Source organism: Panicum virgatum, chromosome 2K (assembly GCF_016808335.1).
Source record: "Panicum virgatum strain AP13 chromosome 2K, P.virgatum_v5, whole genome shotgun sequence".
Classification (NCBI taxonomy): domain Eukaryota; kingdom Viridiplantae; phylum Streptophyta; class Magnoliopsida; order Poales; family Poaceae; genus Panicum; species Panicum virgatum.
The window spans coordinates 50,947,822-50,964,296 of NC_053137.1; the positions used below are offsets into that span (position 1 = coordinate 50,947,822).

At 44.3% G+C, this 16,475-nt stretch overlaps 2 protein-coding genes and 1 long non-coding RNA gene across 3 annotated transcripts; all 3 read right to left on the bottom strand.

The window, feature by feature from the left end:
• Nucleotides 1–74: 74 nt before the first annotated feature.
• On the bottom strand, nucleotides 75–699 carry LOC120695751. The gene is made up of 2 exons (XR_005683844.1): nucleotides 590–699; nucleotides 75–334 (listed from the first exon to the last, which is right to left on the bottom strand). It is a non-coding gene; the product is annotated as an uncharacterized LOC120695751 (long non-coding RNA).
• Nucleotides 700–794: 95 nt separating this feature from the next.
• On the bottom strand, nucleotides 795–4,092 carry LOC120695412. The gene is made up of 7 exons (XM_039978670.1): nucleotides 4,021–4,092; nucleotides 3,649–3,922; nucleotides 2,501–2,600; nucleotides 1,684–1,804; nucleotides 1,433–1,593; nucleotides 1,167–1,338; nucleotides 795–863 (listed from the first exon to the last, which is right to left on the bottom strand). The coding sequence occupies exons 1-7, from the start codon at nucleotides 4,090–4,092 to the stop codon at nucleotides 795–797; spliced, it is 969 nt and encodes a 322-aa protein (XP_039834604.1).
• Nucleotides 4,093–12,182: 8,090 nt separating this feature from the next.
• LOC120695750 lies at nucleotides 12,183–13,649 on the bottom strand. Its single transcript, XM_039978975.1, has 2 exons — nucleotides 13,129–13,649; nucleotides 12,183–12,848 (listed from the first exon to the last, which is right to left on the bottom strand). The coding sequence occupies exons 1-2, from the start codon at nucleotides 13,443–13,445 to the stop codon at nucleotides 12,404–12,406; spliced, it is 762 nt and encodes a 253-aa protein (XP_039834909.1). The 5' UTR covers nucleotides 13,446–13,649; the 3' UTR covers nucleotides 12,183–12,403.
• Between the last annotated feature and the right edge of the window lie 2,826 nt (nucleotides 13,650–16,475).

The following is a 16,475-nucleotide window of genomic DNA, read 5'->3' on the forward strand; positions in this document are numbered from 1 at the left end:
ACGACGCCATCCTTAAACCATCAGAAGCTCATTTATATATTACAGGCATGACAAGGAATTAGATTTGGAACATATAAACATATATATTATATCAACATTCATAGTAGTTTATGGTTCCATACATAATAATATATGAATACATTTCATAAGAGGCACAGTTAGTGTTGCAACTGTCACGTAACCCAAGTTTGAAGGAACACAATAAGAAAAGTGGCATTATATACACCAAAATGAGTGCCACTGCAAAAGTATTGTGGATATGAGTGTGTCTGGTTGGAAGCGACAAAAGCTAGTTCTATAGTAAGCACCAAAATAGCTGTTGCATGGCCAGTATCTGGGAAAAAAGAAGAGAAGGATGTAAAAAATAGATTGTAGGATTATTGGAGCTAAATTCACAAAATGTAAGATGAAAAGTTATATTTTAATATGGAATGCAGAAAATTCAGCAATTTAACATGGCAGCAAAGTTATATATATATTCCTCTTCTATCTTTCAAGCAGTAATATGCAACTCCAATATTAATTAGGTGTATAACATTATACTAGTTCTTGTTAATAGGTATGTATAAAGTATTAAGAATTTAAGTACCTGTTGCAACTTGTTACTTCTTGCCTTTATTGAAGACCTTTTTGTCCTCATCCTCAATATCATCATAAGGCCTTCTTTTAGTTGGAAGTGGCATGTCAGATGGTTTGTCATCCCAATTTCTGTAATGGAGATGAAAATTATTTTATTAGATTATAGATTATGCATTATCAAGTAGAGGTATCTATGAGAATATGTAAGTGAATGCTTACCCTGGTGACTTATCAATGTCCATGTCATCAAATTCTCCTATGGATTGAGTTAGCATTGCAAGTTCCTACAGTATGAATTATATATTAGCAATATATGCATAATGTAAAATGGAAGCATATTCTGTTTCAGTATAATATCATCGGTGCTTATACAATCTTGCTTGATCTGTTGGTGTTTTAGAAGATATAGTCATTAGTTCAGGTAGATCCTTGGTTGCAACTATAGCTAATGATATTCCTTGTCCTAGTGCGGATGACTTACTGCTTAATAATGGCAGTACATCCTGCTTTCCATGGCGTTCTTTTATCAACAGGACCTCAAATGACGGATGTTCAGTCCTCATACTCTTTTTATATAGAATCCTTACGACAAATGTGAACTTGTGGCCAATCCATTGTGAAATGTCGCTTGGAATTATATCTGGATCATTGTATTTCCTTAATGTTTCAGCACTCTTACCAATAAGTTTAGCAGCTCTTCTTTCGAACATCATGAACTCAAGACTATATGTGTCGTCTACAACTATAAATGGATTGTACCTGCACATGAAAGATTGCAAATATTTGTTTGATTAATTTAATTTAGTAGAGAAGTGAAATAAGTACAGTGTTATTTAGGTTTAGTATTTCTTACTTCCATTCAAACTGTTTTGAAGGGCAGCCTCCATCCTTTGTACACAGGAACCTATCAGGTGTTGATATCATTTTTGATGAGCATACACGACAAGCACGATAGCACCAATGTTGTTTATCCGGTATTCCTATGATCGTTACAGTGCACTGATATCGTTCACCCTTTAAAATAAAGAAGTATAAGATCCTAGGCTTGGATATATAATATAAAAGATGGAAACAGTACATGGCAATGAAGTTGTCAATATATACCTTTTGAGTAAAATGATCTATGTCGTTCAGCTGTAACAGATTCTTTTCTTCAAAAGCTACATGAGTCTGATCCTCATTTGGTAAATCAATTTTTTCAACAGCTGTTGCGTCCACTGGTAAGCTGAAAGATAAAAAAAATGATCATGAGAATATATTATGTGTGCATAGTGTATTATATTTTACAAATAACATGCATGCATAGAGTAGTAACTATGAGTGGCTTTAGAACTTTAAGAGTAAAAGTATTTCTGATTTAATTTGGAAAAAAGAAAAGACTTAAGAGTATATGCAATTTTGAATCTGAGTATTACACTTGAATTAAGTTGTTAGAGAGGAATTCTTTGTGATGTGCACTCACACGTACATGCCCAATGTTTGCAGAATCAATATTTATGATCCTTTGTCTACTACTATTGGATTAAAGTATATTCTTAATATTTGAGGTGAGTATACATAGTACTTTACAAAATTGCAGAGACATGTAAAATTAGTTGTAGGGAAAGTGTGTACCTTCTCTGAAACGCTTGTATTGCAGGTATATCATTCTCGTTGATATACCAGTGACAAGCTGCTGTTCCACTCAGAAAATGTGTTCCGTCTTTATATTGTCTCATTAAGGTGCCAACAAAGATAGCAATTATATGATTCTTTTGTCTAATTTGAAGGACAGCGTCACCATCAAACTCTAGAGACCGCATGCCTGATAGAGATAAATCTATTGTATTTCCCCTGTTTAAAGTTTTGTTTGATACTTGTATTACTGATCATATTTGGGATGGAAATATTAGATATCAAATATTATGGACTAAAGATATACCTTAGGTCCTGCAGTTTTATTATTCTTCTCATCATGAGGTCTCCTGCAGTGTTACACACTACTGCAGGATTTGAGACAGCAGTGATTTTTTCAAGTACATCTGAAATAATGTTTACATGTTAGTGAACTATAAATGCATACATTTGCAGAATAAATAATTGTAAGGAATTTTTATTTTTTTTAATACAAAATTATATTGTAATTACGAAATAATACCCTGGATCTGTGGAATTTCAAAACTATACCCCTTTCGTCTGCCCAGCAGATGAAATCTAAATTTCGTCTACCCAGAGGACGAAAATACAGTATTTTCGTCCTATCGTCAGAATATAATTTCGTCGAACCAGTAGACGAAAATGCATGAAAAGGACAATTTTTATGGGGCCTGCTAATTTTTGTCTACTCGTTGGACGAAATTTATATTCGTCTACCCATTGGACGAAATTTAGTTGTCATTGGCAGCTCTGAGTTCCTGTTTTTGAATAGATATTTGAACACCTTTCTGATGTTTTGCACAAAAATGAATCATACATTTTTGTAGTCCAATGTTCCTTGTACTTAGTGGTAAATCTTTTTCCAAAAGTTTTGCATAAAGTAATTTTTTATATACGTCCAAAATGAGCCACTTGTAATGGCAGAACATAGACTTAGAATTTTTCCAAGTCTATGTTCTGCCATTACAAGTGGCACATTTTGGACGTATATAAAAAATTATTTTATGCAAAATCTTTGGAAAAAAAATTATCACTAAGTACAGGGAACATTTGACTACAAAAATGTATGATTTATTTTTATGCAAAACTTCAGAAAGGTGTTCAAATATCTATTCAAAAACAAGAACTCAGAGCTACTGATGACAACTAAATTTCGTCCAATGAGTAGACAAAAATTAGCAGGCCCCACGAAAATTGTCCTTTTAATGCATTTTCGTCTACTGGTTTGACGAAATTATATTTCGTCTAACGATCGGACGAAAATACCGTATTTTCGTCCTTCGGGTAGACGAAATTTAGCCGGGCAGACGAAAGGTGCATAGTTTTGAAATTCCACAGATCTAGGGTATTATTCAGTAATTACAGTATAATTTTGTATTAAAAAAATAAAAATTCAATTGTAAGAGGGTCATTGATGTTGAGAAGAGAATATACCTAGGAAACGTTCTTTATTTTTGACAAACTGTGGCAATATTTCGATTGGAGTCAATGAGAATGTGTACTTTGGAAATTCCAGATCATTAGCATTTGATTTGACAATGATAGTCCTTCTGTTGAGCCTTAGCATATATGGGTTATGCACCACCTTATATCCAGGTTTAACTTTTTCAACTACAAACTTGCCAATGAAAATGATTAGTTTTTCGCTCAGTTGACGCTTTAAAATTGGTATTACATCTGGTGGTATTTCAGCATAGATTACATCACCCTGCATGTGAAATTTTTTGTGAGATAGATTAGGAATGTTGGAATATAGACACGCATATATTGGGTTTATATTAGTACTTGTATGGATCACAAAAATACCTTCAGGTCAATAAAAACCAAGTCAAGATGCTTTATATTTCCTCTTTCATTTCCTCCTCTGAATTCCCACATTCTTGATACTCTTACCTGTAAAACAGCATTTGTTGTTGATAGACATAGATCAGATATTGTAGTAAGCTCACCATGTATTGGTATCATTGTCAATGATATAGCTACTCTGCAAAAGAATGAAAGAGATAAGCTTTGATTATGTATGAAAACATTGATGTATTTTTTTAAAAAAAGAAATTGTTAGATCATTTCTAAAATTTCTCTAAATACAATATTTGTTGTTGTGTTTCCGCAAGATCCATCACTATTCTCGATTAATATTTTCAAGCCTTTTTTTGTTGTTCACTCTTGAGATTGCAACATATAGTTGGCCATGTGAGAAAACAGGCTTTTTTAGGTAAAGTCCAACATTTGTTAGTGTTTGGCCCTGGCTTTTATTTATAGTCATAGAATAACATATTTTTATTGGGAATTGACGTCGGCACAATACAAATGGCCAGTGAGAACCTTTTGTGGTAAGATTTATTCTAGGAATATATTCACAATAGGAATCATGGAAATCTTGAAACCAAAAGCCAAATTTGATGTTTCGGCTCAACAAGTGAAATATATTCACTGACTCGCACGAACAACTAACTTGTTAGAGATTTTGGCATGCAAGACACACGGCACCAGACCAACTAAAAAAAACTCGCAGACTGAATATATGTACCGGATGGCTATGTAGCAGCTGAGACTAAAGACTGCGCCAACAAAACGAGGTGCAAGAAAATTAATATCAGTTTCAGTCCGAAAAAGTTAAGATTTGATATTTCGACATGACGAGCAGCACCCGATGTCCCGATCTGAGGGACGAAGCCAACAGGTGCTGATCCCAACTTTGAAGTAGCCAGAAATATGTTCCAAACTTGCCTTAAGAAGAAGTGCCTTAGTTCACCAATGGTTCTGGACTTCTGGAGATTAAAGAAAAGCGACAGCAAAACATCAAACTACCATGGTAGCAGGCAGGGTTAACCATTTCGTTTTCCGGTCAAATCCCGGTGTTTAGCGGAAACGGAATTTCGTTCCGAAATTTCGGTAAATTTCGACGAATTTCGTTGAATTTCGGTCGAAATTTGTTGAATTTTGAATTTGAAAACGAAATATACCGAAAAATACCGAAATTTCGGATCCCGGTAACTAGCGGAAACGGAAAATTTTCCGAAATTTCGGCGAAATTTCGCCGAAATTGTTAACCCTGGTAGCAGGTAGCAGCAAGAGATGAACTAATGACCAAATACTAGAAACTTGATGCATCCACAGGCAGTTTCCGCCTTGGAATTCCTTAACATGAAAGTGATCGAACCTTTCCAGGATCAGATCAGAAGAACGAAACAATCATCGGGAGGTGCCGAGGTTGCCCTCTGCCCTAGTCGGGGATGATGACAGACTCCGGCGACTCGCGCGCCCGGCCTGTGTCTCCCTCTGTGATATCGTTCCCAAAAAAAAGCATCGTATCGATATCATGTTCCAAGCCCGTGAAATGTTCCCAAGCATCGTATTAACATTTGTGCATGATGCAGGCTGAGCGAGGCATGTCTTCTCACTGTGGCTCGTCTTGCTGAAAGTGCTTTGGTGAAGCTAGACAGGTCTCTACTTTCAGCTCTCGTTGACAGATGGAGACCTGAGACACACGTTCCACCTCCCTTGTGGGGAGGGCACCGACCCTGCAGGACGTTGCGATGTTGCTTGGTCTTTCTATCACCGGTGACGCTGTCGGGCCCCATGTGGTACCTTCTACGTGGCTGGAGGATCTTGAGGAACGTTTTGCAGGTGTTGCCACCACGATTGATCCTGAAGATTTCAATGAGCACCCACAGTCGAAAGGCCCTTCCAAGTCATGGCTCCTACAGTTTCAGGTATAATTTCGTACAAAACGATGTGTTGATGTATTTTATGGCTTTGAAATACCTCATGTGTTTCTTATTCTCAATGTTCGTACTTCATTGCAGCCGGATCTGTTGGCAGCCGATGCTGATGACTACAGCGTGACTAGATCACTCGAGGCATCCTGCTGTGGTTGTTTGGGTACATCATGTTCAACAACTCACATGGCCACTGTGTGAATAGGGTGCATCTGCCCTACGCACAGGAGATCGCCGATGCAGATGAGGATGACATACCCTTATATAGTTGGGGTTCAGCGGTTCTTGCATGCACATATCGGGGACTCTGCAAGGCATCACGACAGAATGATAGGAATGCTATCCTAACAGGGTGCCCAATTCTGCTACAGCTTTGGTCTTACGAGAAGATTGCTATCGGTCGTCCCATGATTGACCAGTCACCGTACACGCCGGATATGTACGGTGACACGGAGGACGACAGACCCACCATGGGGACTCTCTGGTACTCTCGACAGTTATGGACCCGATAAAAATTTATATTCTATACATACTATGTCATACATTGTTCCCTCAATACATTTTTTATGGACACATAATTTTTATTTTTGTAGAAAACATGGGCACATGTACAGACCCGGCGGTCTTATCCTGAGTTCGTTGCCGAATTTGATCGATTGACCCCAGAAGACATTGTGGGAGCCATACAGTCCTTCGGCTATAGCCGCACGTGCACCGCTTGGGATATCTTCGGTGTGCACACAAGACCAGGGCCTACGGATGACTACTGCAGCTTTGGTGTACGATGTTGCAGTTGAGGCCCACTGTCCGGATAGAGTCATGAGGCAGTTCGGTCGACGCCAGTCTTTCCCTGTGTCTTCAGCGTTGGATCGTGTTCAGCGCCACGATCATAGGTAACAAAAATGTATAAGTCCCCATGTACTAATAACGTGAAACTAATTTCTATTTAACGTGCAGTTTATCAAGGGCTGAACATCCTTTCTCGACAATGTGGGTCACTAGATTACAACCATGGGTGGCTGCGGGGATGATGCAGGCGAGCAGTTGGCTGAGGATACCGGTCCACACACTGAGCCTTCGTTTCGGGCGTACCTGACCTGGTATGAAGCGAAGATTCGTTGCCGTTTGACGTATGTTGACATGCATCCACAGCTGCATGTTGCGACTTCGCAGGATTGCTATGCACGATACAGGGATGAGACATTAGCTGGGGCGGTGAGTAAATGTTGACGGCATTTTCGATCTTTTAAGATTTGTATACTAAGTTTTTTTGGTTGCAGTTCGAAGCCTGTAGGTTGCTTGAATTAGATTGCTCACGGAATGTAATGAGGATTCATGGTGGGTATATGATGAGCATGCCGGCACAACTCCAGGCCTGGACCACTCAACGTGATAGAGCCCGAGGCATCCTTCAGGCCTTTGGTACGCGGACGGAGTACGAGGATTCCTACGGATCATCGCAAGCGTCGACGTTGGTTCATTGTGGTCCCGCATGACAGCAGCCTCCCTTATACCACCGACAGTACGAAGGTATGGTGTGATATTTACCGATCCGTATGTTTATATGCAGTATTTAAATACGACTCCACACAGGGTACGGGTACCCCGGTTCTCAGCCCTATGGAGGGCCAGGTGCCTCGCAAGGGGCTCCATTTTAAGGAACCCAGTTTAGCTCTATGCCACATGCTGGAGGGACTTTAGGTAAATTTGTGGTGTATAATTTTATTTGGTTATGTTTTATGGTCGAAGGCTCATACGTTATTATTTATACTCAGGATCAACTCAAGATCACAACAGTTCACCGGAGCGGGGCCGTCTTCGTATCACCCTATGCCGCCACTAGGAGGATATGAAGGAGGTTCTTCCTATCCACCACCACCACCACCTCCAACGCAGGGTACGTACAATAATTTGTACGGAATTGCATTCCCCTATTGATCCTGGCTTAAAATTTTTTTTGTCATCTGTAGGGTGGTCTGAAGACAACGATGCGGCCTCCTTGGAGGACTTTACACGGTTGTTTGCTACGCCTGCCCAGGACGATGATCCCAGCTTGCATACACCTGTGACTCTGTTACGCCGTCCTGCCAGAGACGTGAGGCCACCGGAACGTCATAGCTACCCTACAGATCACGTACACGCACAATGTAAGAGAGGTCGGAATGGTAGGGGTGGTTAGTTGTTGGCACTTGTTTCTCTATTGTTATTATGGACTGTTTCGACTATTCGGATTATGGTTGTTTATGATTGTAGTAGTTTACTTGTCATTTGTTTCTATAGATATTATTGATGTGAACTTGTTATATTTGTGGGTTCCATAATGCTCGTGAAATAAGGGAAGTTCTTGCGAATTTTTTCTGTGATTTAATGAAGGACAAGTTAGATGCGGGAGGAGTTAGCGGCCGAGATCCCGCCGACGATGATGACGACTACCGCATATAGAGTAAACATCATGACATGCTCGTATAGCTCAAAATAGAGACCATAGTGTATCTAGATGCGAGTATGAGATCACAGGTTGCCACTGCTCAGCACGGCGATCACGGGTTTCCCATATGTCTCATTGTTTACCCAGACAAACGTGACAAAAGACGACAGCCCAATAGCAGCGCCCTTTCACCATTTCAAAAAGATGTGACAACACGGCAACCACACCAGCTCACCTTCAAAGCAGTCTCTCGGGCGAGGACGACAGAACTGTCATTCTACAGCGAAGGTCTGTGGCGTGTAGTGGGGAATGCGGCATCTAGGCACGATCGACCGAGCGGCAGCGATGTAGTGCTGTGAGTCTGCATGCACTTAGATGCTCTGCATGCACAGAGATGCATCGAGTAGTCAGTTCGAGAATTGAATACTCTTCACTGTGTTGTCATGTAGGCTTTTTCATGTGCATTTACACTGCACACTCCGGGTAGCAGACCTTTGTGCGCCTATAAATACTCCGAAGTTTGTGAACTCCCAGCAGCACTCAAACACCAAAGCTCATTGTATACCCAATGTCTGGAGGTGGGTCTAGCGGGAAGAATTACTATGGTTTTGGGAAAGGAAAAGGGGGAAGAAAGGGAGACCCCATAATATGGGAGGAGTCTTTTGGACCTGATTCCTTTCCGGAACCAGTGTTTGAGTTTCCGCCACAGCACAAGAGTGAATTTACCAATGAAACTCCTCTTCGACAATACGATAACCGTAGAGAACGGTGGCCAAAATTCAGACATGGTGAGGACTGCTTAGTGCAGATATGCACCGACGGGATGGATGGCGGTCGGTGTTTCTTCAAATGCCCACACGCATGGGTAATACTCGGTTGTTTTATTTCTTTATCTTCATTGAGACATCTTACATGAAAATTATTTTGCAGTCTTCAGATGCTCCAGAAAACTGTGGTTTTACCAGGTGGGTCGATCCTGCACCAATTGATTCAGTTCAGGAGTTCATCGAGTACCTCCAGATAAAGATCTTTGATCTGGAATGCAAGGTGAACCATTACGAGGAAGTGAGTGAGGGTAACAAAGACGACGAAGATGATGATACCAGCAATGCTGCCGCTTCACAGGATGAATCATGCACTATTCCTTACTGCAACTGACATTGTCACAAGAAGAAGGACCCTGCCCCTCTGGCACCACCGCCTGCACCACCTGCAATGGGTGGATACTGCGGAGAAGGCTCAACACAGTTTGCTACGTTGGGGTACGGCTACTAGGACTACCTAGTGCTAGTGACATGCTGCATCGTTGTGTTTGTTATGTTTTTTTAAATTACCTAAGGCATGTTAGCTTAGTTCAGAATCTGTTTACCGTAGTTGCAACGGGTTCTGTCATGCCACTGCATGTCTGATGTGTGTTTTATTAACGTCGTATTATGATGTAATTCTTATGGTTTACATTGTGTAATGCAGTTTGTAGTTCTTAATTCTTACCGTTATATTTGATGTGTGGTTCACAGTATTCTAGTCTCCTGAAAATGTCCGAAAATATTAAAGGCAAGTTCGAAGATTCACTAGATTGCTTGTGCGTGCGTGGCACCTCGGTGTCGTGATCTGTGGCGTCAAGACGTGTTATCTCGGCGCCACATATTACGGCCTCAGGGTCTATTTCTGCAAAAAGTTACAAAAAAGACACATATGTGAAATTATTTCGCAAAAAGGGCTAAATTACAAAAATTACGGTCGGCCGCCCCGCTGCCGGGCGGCCAGGGGGAGCCGGCCGCCCCGCTGCCGGGCGACCGGCCCCAGGGACCTGCGCGCAATTTTCTTTCTGAAAATTTTTTCACAAATGCCCCTGTCGCCCCGCTGCCGGGCGGCCAGATCTCGGCCGCCCGGCAGCAGGGCGGCCGGGGTATATTCCTGTAAATTTCCAAATCGAAAATATATTTTTTTGTAAAAAAACGAAAATAAAAAAAAACTGCCTCTCCTTTGTCCGTCGAGGAGTTCTCAGCCCATGTAGCCCATATTATCGCTGATGAATGTCTTGGCTAGCCCAGGTTTACACGTACAGCCACACGAGAGCGAGAGTTGCTGGCAGGCGGCCACGATGAGGAAATGTGATGGCGCGACGGTATGCTTTCGCCGTCAGCTGTGATGACGCTTATGCTTGATTTCGAGGGGAAATATGGTCGTCAGATGGTACTCCGATGTGGGTTGCCTTTCATTTTCAGCGTCGGTTTCCTTTTTTTTTTTTTGCTTATCGCGAATGATGATGTACTCGTCCCAACGGATCGGTCGCTAGCATCTAGAAGACATGGATCACATGTTCAAATATCAGCCACGCATTTGGTTTCTGGTCTATCCATTGCTACACTCATGATGCACAAAATTATATTTATATTTCATTTTATTATTAGTGTAGCACAAATGTCATTTCCTCGACAAAGGTGATTATTCTATGTCTAAGCATTCATTTTGCACAGGGAGAAGAAGAGGTTTTGCCTTTTCTTGGCATTGAAACGACAAATTGTTAAACTTTCTATGGAAGATTATACCTGTAATGAAACCGCTTTCATGCCACCCCACCATGCTAATAACAACTGAAAAAAAGAAGCAGCAACCTTTTTATATTAAAAGAAAAAGGAGAGAAAAATCTACTAGTAGTATGGTTCTTCCAATCTTCCTGCTAGTCCCATTGGAGGCTGGAGCTGACCTAACTTTCCGACCCCCTGGTTGGAAAGACAGGCCCCCAACTACCAGGCATTAAAATGTCCAAGCAAAGCAGGCTACAAGATAAGCTAATCCGTCGTACGAACGCAGAATATATTTTTTCAATGCCAATTATTCAACAGGATAAGATCACATTGCACATGCACAGTCACCCCAGCCCCCCCCCCCCCCCCCCTCCCTAACCCACCAAACCTAATATAATTATCAATCACTTTGCTCACACCGGAGGTGAAAGTGCAAGGATTAGTGGATTGATCAAAGAGTAATTAAGGATAAACAATCTGCATAGGATTCCTGATCACCACCCCTTGTCTGTTCTCTCTGACTCAAAACTACTCGCCAAGGGAAACCCAAAAAAATACTCCATGTGACGCCCGGTGTGGTGCTTTGTTTTGTGCATGAAAACGATGTGGTTGATTTACCACCCTTTTACCTCACCCACCACTTTCCCAAGAAAACGAAACAGTTTCACTTTCATACCACTTTTATTTCCTGTAGTGCATTTCAATTTGTTTATGTGGCAACCCGTTGTTGTTCTCTCCATGTTTGGATAAAACAGAGGTTTAAAAAAAACTTTCACATTGTTGTCGATCTACTCTCTCCGTTTCAAATTATGAGTCGTTTGACTTTTTCGACCTCAAATTTGACCACTCGTCTTATTCAAAAATTTATATAAAATATTATTTATTTTGTTGTGGATTGCTTTATCAATGCAAGTTCTTCAAAAGTGTCTTAAATTTGATTATATTTGCACAAATTTTTTGAATAAGAAATTTAATTATATTTGCACAAATTTTTTGAATAAGACGAGTGATCAAACTTAAACAGAGGGAGTACGCACCACGTGGAATGATAAGGGAAACAGGGATGGGTGGATCCATTTGCTGCTTTTTCAAAACAAAGTTAACTAGCCGCAAAGTGACTTTCGTTCTTGGGATCAGATCAGACTTTGATTCTTACTCACCGGCTATTCTTTGATTTCTTTCTGATCCACAAGCAAACATTGGGCACGGCTGATGACCGGTTAGTTAGCTGGCGGCATAGTACAATCATGGGATACCTTATCAAGCAAATCATGGCACGGCAGTGGATTAATCAAATGGATCAAAGGCAGCTAACCACCACGATGATCATTAGTCAATGATACCAGGTTAGGTCAGTTCATAGGAGTACACAACTTCTGAGGTCAAAGAAAGCCAGGATGAACACAACAGACTTGGATCTTATACACTGCAATTATATAGTATATATAAGTGGCTACTAATCTCTACTGGCCAAAGAGGGGCCAAAGCTGGAAGCAAATTTGCAGCTGCTAATCACTACCATCAGTACTGCTATTTTGCAGATCGGACAGTGAGAAGGACCTTGGAGATCTGAAGCTCCCAAGGCCATTCCTCCTCTGCATGCCAACACCGAGGAGCCTAGGGGGAGGCAACGGCAATGCCGGCGCGTCCCGGACGTTCTTGCCGCGGTGCGGCAGCTGATTGCATTCCTCCTCCTCCTCGTCGGAGTCGTCCTCTTCGCCCTCGTCCCCCTCGGCTACGGCGTGGTCTGGGGCCAGGAGAGGGGGCAGATAGGTGACCGTGGCGAGCGAGCTGCAGGAGGCTCGCCGGGACCAGTTGGCCAGGATCCGGCGGCGCTTGTTGAAGGGGTTCTCTGGCTTGGCCAGCTCCTTGGCCGCCGCCACCGTCGACGTGGCCTCGGCGAGGCTTGTGAACGACTTGGACTTGCCGGAGTAGAAGCTGGAGAGACCCTTCCTGATCACACCAAATTAAACTCGAGTTAATTCCGTGAACAATCTGAGGCGATTTAGGCTCAAAGATCCATTTTTCTCTGTTATTACAAAGTGGGGAAATCCATGAATTGCAATTTCTCACACCATTCGCGCGATCTAGGACTCCATTTCACATCGCGGACAAGCTTATCAATATAGCAAAGGTTCCAAAAAAATCTCCTTTCGGAAAAGTTATCGTTTTGCAGAAGTAAAACAAGCATGGACAAGCCAAGACGATAAAAATGAAAGCTTTATTCACTCACTTGATGGGCCAGGAGTCTTCGAGGGCGTCCAAGCAGCCGAGCGCATCACCCTCCTTGAGCTTGCTCTCAACCTCCTCCTCCCCGTCCTCTTCGCCGGCCTCCGACGAGGAGTTCTCCCCGATCGAGGAGCCCGACGGCGACGGCGCCCCGATCGACGAGGTATCGGTCCGCACCTCCTCCGCCTCGTCGTCCTCTATGAAGAACCCGTCGCTCCTCCTCTTCCCGGCCGCCAGCACGGCCGCCTGGTCGCCGGCGCTCCTCTTCCCGGATCCGGGGAACCCGTAGGCCGGCCGCACCTCCGCCACCGCCGTCGACATGTCGTCTGCACCTCGAGATCAGAAGGCCCGGGGGGTGCCAGCGTGCGGTCAGAGCGATTGAGCAAATCTCGGGTGGATTAGGATATGTGTCCGTCCAAGAACAGGAACTCAACAACTTAAGAGAGAGAGAGAGAGAGAGAGAAGAAGAAGAAGAAGAAGAAGCAAAACGCAGGATAGGATAAGATCAAGGACCAGGAGGCAACTTGAGTGCGCGGGGTCTTTGTAGCCTGAAGGAGGCCGCAAGGCCCGGGATCCTCTGCAACGAAGCACAAAATTACGCACCGTGTGCCGTTGGGCAAAATTGATTGCATGCCAAACGCACGCCAATTGGCTTGGTGATCCGGCACCGTATCTCTATCATCTCATATTAATTAGTGATGGAAGTCTAGCATCGTATCTCACCTTATCTTGGGATTGTTGTGTATTCAATAATTCAGTAAAAGAATTAAAGTCTACTAGTAAATATTTATTTAGGGAGTTATGAGTTGATTAATATATGGATAATTGAGGAGAATTCTAACCAACAGCACACAGTATGTACACCGCTTCTGAAGTTAGTAAAAGGAGACTAGCCAGCCACGCGTGCTGGTTCGCCTTGCCGTGGCCTAGCCGAGCCTACGTGATATGCGTAGGGAATGGGTTGTTTTTGCTGTTTTAGAGGAATGGATGTTAGGTTGTTCACACTGGCATCCCGTAAAGACTCCTCCAGGACGCTTTAGAGGAAATAGGAGCTCCAGCGGTCTCCCCTACAGCGTCTGGTGGCGTGCAGGAGGAGGGAGGACCCCCCCCCCCCCATGGCTGTGGAAGTCCCCTGCGTCCACGTGGGCCCCACCGAGACTCCGCTCGCGCCGCACCCCAACCGCTCCGCTCCGCCCCGCCGCTCTACTCCGCTCGGCTCTGCTCCGCTCGGCTCGGCCCCGCCATGGCCGCCGCCGCGCCATGGCCTCGGCCGCGCGCCGCCGTGGCCGGGAGGGAGAGCCCGCCACTGCGCCCCGCCACGGCCACGCCCCGCCGCGGCCACGCCCCGCTGCGGCCACGCCCCACCCCGCCATGGCCAGAGGTCGAACGCCCCGCGCACGCCCGCAGCCCCCCGACCCCCTCCACGCGGTGATCCGCCGCCGACTTCGCTGGCGGCCCGCAGGGCACCCTGTGCCCACGATCCGCCGAGCTCGAGGATCGAATCGAGGCCGGGTTGCCTCGCCATGGCGGCCGCTCCTCCCGCGGCTCCGCCAGGGTCCGCGACGCCGGGGGCCGCGGCTCGTCGGCGGAGGGGGCAGAGGCCGGGCCACAGGGGAGGGGCGCCGCCCCGTGCCCCAGCCGCGGAGAGAGGGAGGGAGCAGGTGACCACACGCGGGGCGGAGGTCGACGCGGCCCGCCTCGTCTCGCCGCCCCTCCGCCTCCCCCGTGCGGCCCCCGCCGCGACCTCGCGCGGCTCCGGCCGCCGTCGCCCGGCCTCTGAGCGGGCACGCGCCGCGGCCACGCGCGGCTCCGGCAGGGGGAGGGGCCGCCGCCATGGCTCGGCGAGCTCGAGGCCGGCGCGCGCGAGGCCCGCCGCCGGGGGCGGGGCCCCTGCTCCGCGCCCGCCCGGTGCGGGGGCGCTCCCGGCCTCTGCGCCCGCCTCGCCATGGCCACAGAGGGAGAGGGGGAGAGAGAGAGAGCGACGGGGAGGGGAGGAGAGAGAGGGGGGAGAGAGAGCGATGGGGTGGGGATTGAGAATAGGAGGGTAGGGGGAGGGAGATAAAAAAAATCTGACGCGTGGGTCCCGCTGCTGGAAGTTGGGATAGAGAAGAAATATAGAGGATGGATGGATGCAGCGAAAATAGATATAGAGGAGAGAATTTGAATGACCAGGACATGAATATTCTTTTATGGAAGGAAAATAGAGGAGGATGAGTGTGGATAGTCTTAATGGTGTTGAATCAATGGAATGATGGCTGAGCAGTAAAGGTGCGAATTGATGAATGTTCATGCTCATCCCTCAACTCATCCAACGCCTATTTAAATCAGTATGCTCCTCTCATTCCATCATCTCTTTCGCTAGCGCTGTGTGCACAGTTCTAGCAAGAGCAGACCTTCAAAACATTGCACGGCACGAGATAATGGGCAATCAGATTTTTGAAGAGTATCTTCACGCAACTGCTCACTTTCTCCCCGAACTAGTACTTGGTCGGGTGGCCATAGCTGTCCCCCCAAGTGAACACAAAAATGGTCACAACGGCCATCTACATTGCAACGACTTAATTCAGCAGCATCGAACAACTTGGACCAATACAATGTCCACTCCTGGGAACTGCGCAACCGGTGCCTCCAGCATTTGGTCGCGTCTCGAGGTGCATTGTAAACGTTCTCTGGTTTATTCTTTTGTTTGTGTTAGTTAGTGAAATTAATATGAATACAAGCACATGCTATGCTTAAGTCACTATAGTCATGAAAGTATTGTTGAGCTATATTTTCAGTTTTAGAATTAAAATATACCTAAATTTGGCTAAATATCTAACAAGGCTAAATATAGCATATTAAAAAAAGAAACAATAATTCGTGTTACGTTAGTATGGATATCTCTTCCATATCCTCACCACATTCCAATTATAACCCCTAATTAGGAGATAACATATGGCAATAATGATTTTGTTGTATGAGTTGGCACATCTTGATATCTCTCCTGTGCAAATCTAAAGTTTTATTACTATACTGCAATAGTATATTCTCTCTATCTCACAAAGACTGTTCATTTAGAAAATTTTAAACACAGTCCTAGTGATGAGAAATGACTTTATTACCCATAATTAATTATAGCAGTTGTGATTGAAAAATGTGTTGTTTATTTGTTCTCAAGATCCTTAATAAACACAAATGCATTGGAAGCAGAAAAATAGCATCTACTTATTAAGTATTTGATTGGCTTCATATCTTTCTCTACATAATAGTTTCTTGGTAGGTACTAGATATTGCTTTAATTAGATGAACCTCTTACAATCTAGATGAACAGTCTTGTCGTGGGCTTTTGGGGTACCCACAGCCGGGTGGCGG